The 5,775-nt window shown below is 36.7% G+C and overlaps 1 protein-coding gene across 1 annotated transcript; it reads left to right on the top strand.

The window, feature by feature from the left end:
- The first annotated feature begins 328 nt into the window (after positions 1 to 328).
- LOC117613775 (cysteine-rich receptor-like protein kinase 26) lies at positions 329 to 1,303 on the top strand. Its single transcript, XM_034342350.1, has 2 exons — positions 329 to 1,142; positions 1,275 to 1,303. The coding sequence occupies exons 1-2, from the start codon at positions 329 to 331 to the stop codon at positions 1,301 to 1,303; spliced, it is 843 nt and encodes a 280-aa protein (XP_034198241.1).
- Positions 1,304 to 5,775: the final 4,472 nt, after the last annotated feature.

Raw genomic sequence — 5,775 nt, 5'->3', positions numbered from 1 at the left:
AAAAAAAAGCAATAGAGATAAAAGAAAGTTGGTCCCCACTAGTAGAAAACTGCTTTAAAGACACGGACTTATACCGAGTGAATAGTTGTAGGCACTACTCTCTTTTGTCCAGTCTCAATCAATCCTCAAAAGAAGTATTTTGATGAATTGGAATTGGAAGGATTTGGTCTGAGTATTATTATATCATTTGAGAAATAAATTACATTTTCATTTTTATGTATTAAGCTCTCTTTTTTTCTCTTTTTTTTTTTCTTTTTATCAACACGACAAGAGAATAAAAAGTATATAAACACAGTTTTGATTTGACCAACAATAATGTACAAACAGAATGGCGCCATTAATGTTCTCCTTCAGATTTCTGTTCTTCCTTTCTCCCGTTTTGTTCCTCATGATCAGCACTCAATCTATAACCCCATGGTGTTACAACGATAAAGGCAACTACACCACCAACAGTACATACCAGACAAACCTCAACACCCTTCTCTCTTCTCTTTTTTCCCCCTCCAACAACGGTAATGGCTACGGCTTCTACAACTCATCCTACGGGGAAAACCCCGACCAGGTTTACGCAATCGGGCTATGTCGAGGGGATGTCACGGTGGACATTTGCCGTGGCTGCCTCAGCAAAGGCACACAACAGCTCACACAGGTCTGTCCCAATCAAAAGGAAGCTTTCGGCATATTTGACCTGTGCACGCTTCGCTACGCCAACCGCTCCATCTACGGAGCCATTGAAACTTTCCCTGCTTTCCGGTGGTATAACGTACAGAACGTGTCCAACGTCGACGGGTTTTTTCAAGAGCTGAGGACGCTACTGGATGACCTAAGGGGTCAAGCTGCAGGGAACGGTTCACTTCGAAAATTTGCGGTAGGGACCGCAACCGCTCCCAACTTCCAAACAATCTATGGACTTGCGCAGTGTAGGCCGGATTTGACCGAGCAGAACTGCAGTTATTGCTTGGGTAGTTCTATGGCAGATATCCCAGAATATTTTCCGGGGAAGGAAGGTGGTCGTATTAGTAAACCCAGCTGTGATCTTAGGTATGAGATCTATCCCATCGTTGACCCTACAACTGTCCGACCATTGCCGTCTTCTCCACCTCCACTGTCTAGTCCTCCTCCCCCGTCAACCAGTACAGGAGGTACATATATATATATATATATATTTACATCCCAGTATATTATGCTTTGAAGAAATAAAGTTGGCTTAACTAGAGCAATTGTCCAGGAATTTGTAGATGAGTTACATTTTAGTCTTTCAATTCAATTTTTAGTTGATGTAGTTGTCTCGTGTAAAAGTTGAGGGACCATTAATTGCTACCATTGACACTACAACAATTTTGGGTCGAATAGAGTTCATATACAGATGTATGTATGTATTCAAATTAATGCAAATGAGATTTTTGTTTTTTGCAGGATCGAAGAGTAACAGATCTCAGATTGTCATCATTATTGTTGTGCCAATTGTTGTTTCTGTGGTACTGATAGTTATATTCTTCTGCATTTGTTTAAGAGTAAGGAGGACAAAGAAAATACTTGAAACTGGGAAGTTAATTCCAGGTAAGGACGCAACTCTAGTGAACATTAATTAATCATATTATTCCATTTGATAGGGAGGAAGCCAAGTACTACCACTTTTATAGGCATTTTTAGAATTTCAATTGTTCCTCAGACAGCGACGATACAGATGAAATTGGATCTGCAGAATCCTTGCAATTTGACTTGGCCACCATTAGAGTTTCCACAGATGACTTTTCTGAAGCAAATAAACTTGGAGAGGGCGGATTCGGATCTGTTTACAGGGTAATGACAAGTTAATAACAAGAACTTATATAACTTTGATATTTCTTAAATACCACTTATCTCATTTCTGTTTTTTCATTCCGTACCTATGAAAATACCTGTAGGATATCTATATATGCCTGGAGAATGTTAAACAAGCTAATTCGAATTTTTTGCAATAAATAATGATCAACCTTTGAAGCAGGATTGATATGAGTTATCAATCCTGAGATGTGCTGCTTAAAATAAACGAACAAGCAGAGAATTATTTTACGTGGTAAAACCCCACCTCTGGGGAAAATCCACGGGACTCGTCAGTCCAGCTCAAATCCACTATAGAACGATGATTACAAGAAGTACTCACACACTTATCCTAGACTCATTCTAGATAATGTTTACCGAGTTCTTCGTAACTCAACTTCTGTCACGGGATGATCTTCGACACTCCTTATGTTGAACGCAATACTGGTCACGATTGCTTCAAGCTCGCCGGAGTTCTTCCAACTCTTCTTATGTTGAATCCGATACTGGTCACGATTGATTCAAGCTCACCGGGGAAAGACCGCCACAACGATCTTGGTGCTCTCTACTATATGAGTCACCGACATGCATATGAATGCAATATGAATGATTAAAGTGTTTGATAAATCACCAAGTAAACATTAAACACTTGATGATTTATATCAAATAAATGCACAGCAGCTTTTTCCTTAGAATTCTATATGCTCCACACAAAATATCAAAAGCCACGCAACCAAGGAGAGGCATCCTCCTTTTATTCAAGGTTTCCTATGCCTAGTCAGATGGCATCCCACAAGTGCCAAACCCACTTCAATTAAGACTCCTAAACCTGATGCAATATAAACACCCACTAAACCTATTCAACTATGACTATTTGATGGCATTCAAAGTGGGCACAAGATGAGCAACGTACTTATGCAAGGATTGTTATACAAGATAACAATCTTTATCAAAGAGACCAATTAGGTATCAATATAATATTTTAACTTAAATCAAAATAGAGTTTAACTATGGAAAGTAATCTCAAGATAAAAAATCTAATCCTAATAAAAATAGGATTAACATGAAAATACTTGATTGAAAATAACTCCAACTAGGAATCCTATAATGAATGCATGATTATGTCATGATTTACCTGAACTCAGTTTCTCATATCGATCACGTCATACTTCAAAGATCCAGAATGAATGTGTTGCGCCAAAGCTTCCAATAAAACAAGTTCACACACTAATTCCCAACCTATGCTAGAGTCTAGGAAATGACAATACAATTTTCATACTAACAATCTCCCCCTTTGGCATTTCCTAGACAAAACACCTATTACAACTCAAAAGAAATTGCATGGGATTCAACAAATGAAATCCTACTCTAAACTCAAGGCTCTGAATCCCTGCACATTATGAAACAACAAAACCAGTGAAGCATGTGGGAGAAGAAATGTAATTCAAGGCAAAATTACAACACTACTCCCCCTTAATTATACAACACAATCTCCCCCCCTTTTTATTATAATTTCACAATAATCTCTCCCCCTTTTTGTCAGGAAATCCAAAGAGCAAGGAAAGAGTACAAGGGAGCAGATATAAAGGCAAAAATAAGAGGGAAAAAAAATCAGTTGTGCCACAAGTCTGCAACTGGCAGGATTGATAATGATGCTGCAATCCTCAGGTTCAATTTATCATGTATCCATCTTAGTAACATGAAGGAAAGCCTAACTGCACAATTAAACAAGAAGCATAAAACTACACTATGTTTGAAAAAAACTAATAAAGCCACTGAATAAAAAAAACTGAAAAAAAATATAAGCCACACTTAGAAAAGAGACGAAACCACAAAGACATCAATCAAAACATCAATTACTATGCTTAATAAGAACCCAAGACTCCTCCTTCATTCATGCCAAAAAAAACTTGAGTACATGCCAACACTATGCAGAAGGATAGACAAGCAAGACCAATACCAATATCTCTCTAGAAGCATTTGAAGCAAAGCCTTTCAAGATTGAAGGCACATCAAATCACAAAGGTTTAATCAAATACTAGGATTATAAAAAGGAAATCAAAAGTATTTGTAAGAGATAAAGTCCATCAAAAGAGCAAATATTAAATCTCAATCTCATGTTATGTGACCAAACTTATTTAATAACAAAGAAAAAATCCAATCAAGAGCAAGCCAAGAACATAGAATAAACACATACAAAATGCATACAGAGGTCACCACTTTCATTTTTTTTTTTTTGAATTTTTTATTTTTATTTATTATTTTTAATGCTAACTTTATTAAGCTTTCTACAAGACCCATGTAACGGGTGTTAAATCAATGTGCTCAAGTCAGTTGACTTTAAGACAATGGGTGTTAAAGCACCCCTAGGATGTACTAACCCGAGTCATGTAGGCTACAAAGAAGAACAAAGTGTATAAGATCAAAGCTTTTTGACGCGAGCCTCGACGTTGGTTAGACAAGAGGCCCGGTTACTTGGCAAGGATCAAGCACTTATTTTACTTTTCTTTTAATTAAAGAGATGTTACAAAATTGTGAGCTCAGTAGCAAAAAGTATAATGCAAATCTAGTATCAAGACAAGGGCAAGATGAGGATTCATTCAAAATTATTAAACAAGATTAGAGTGTATGTGCTAAATGAGACACATGAGATTTAATAAAAAGAGCATTTAATTGACTTTATAAAAAACAAAGACAGTTGATAGCCATTCACAAAAACCCAATATTAAACTGCCCAAAGTGATCCAACGCCAAAAATCCAATCTAAGATCAGCAAAAACTTCCAGACGTCAGTAGGATTGATATTGCTTATCAATCCCTGCATGTGCTGAACAAAATACTTAGAATTTAATCCAAATTCAAAAACAGAGAAGATAATAGCTGGAGTCTTTTGGCATGCATACAAACAATTATTCAAAAGAACAAATACCTAAAGACTTTCTAAGAGTGTCAAATTGAAGATTATCCAAAGGTTTTGCAACAAGACATTTAAGATCCAAATTTTCTAAAGCAACGGGTTCATGCACAACATTAGTGGAGGCAAACATACAATTATGATTTTCCTTTTTCCTCCAAACTAACTTTGTCTTAGTTGATGGCAAACAATGAAAAGAAGATAGTTTGGATAAGCGGTTTACCTCATTCATAAGATTTGAAATCTTATGTTGGATACTTACTTTTCCACCCATGCCATGAGAATTTGAACGAAAAATTCGTTTCGAAGCTTATTGCATCTTGGTCTTATGTGCCCACGAGTTCCACAAAAGTGACAGATTGGAATAAATTTCTTGACTTCATGAGGGGCAGAAGGTTCAATGAGTGAAGTGGATTTGACAAACTTTGTTTTAGACACAGCGGAAGACTTATTACTTGGTTGAAATCCCAAGCCTCGTTTGTCACCATCTCTTCGTCCCATGCTAATCATCTTGTCAATTTTTTCTGCACCAATGGTTAAAGAAACAATCCTTTCCTTTGAATTTTTAAGTTCAAGTTCAAGGGCTTTGTTGTCAGAAGTTAGAGAAGCAATTAATTTATTCTGATCAGTCAATTTTTTCTGCAAAAACATCAATTTTTCGTTCATACCTGCACTTACCTTTTTAGAATCTGCATCAGGGGATTGAAACTCGTTTGCAATCCTGCAATTTTCCAGCTTCAGCACAGCAACTTCTTTACAATCATCATCCTCATGTGATTCATCCAAGCTAACTGTGGTTATGAGTGCAACCGTCTTTTCATCATTCTCGCATTTCGATTCACTATCACTCCAAGTAATATGCATTGCCTTATTCTTGCTATCCTTTTGTTTCTTTAAGGTGTTGGCACATTCCGAAGATATGTGTCCATAGCCTTCACATTCAAAACATTGGACCTTTTCTCTTGGATTCTTTCGTTCATTTGACCTGCGAAATTTAGACCCACCATCAGTATAGTTAACAAACCTATTTTTAGAATTTATACCTTTTGAATCTCGAC

This window comes from Prunus dulcis, unplaced genomic scaffold (genome assembly GCF_902201215.1).
Source record: "Prunus dulcis unplaced genomic scaffold, ALMONDv2, whole genome shotgun sequence".
NCBI classification, from domain to species: domain Eukaryota; kingdom Viridiplantae; phylum Streptophyta; class Magnoliopsida; order Rosales; family Rosaceae; genus Prunus; species Prunus dulcis.
This window is presented reverse-complemented; position numbering and strand designations above follow the sequence as displayed.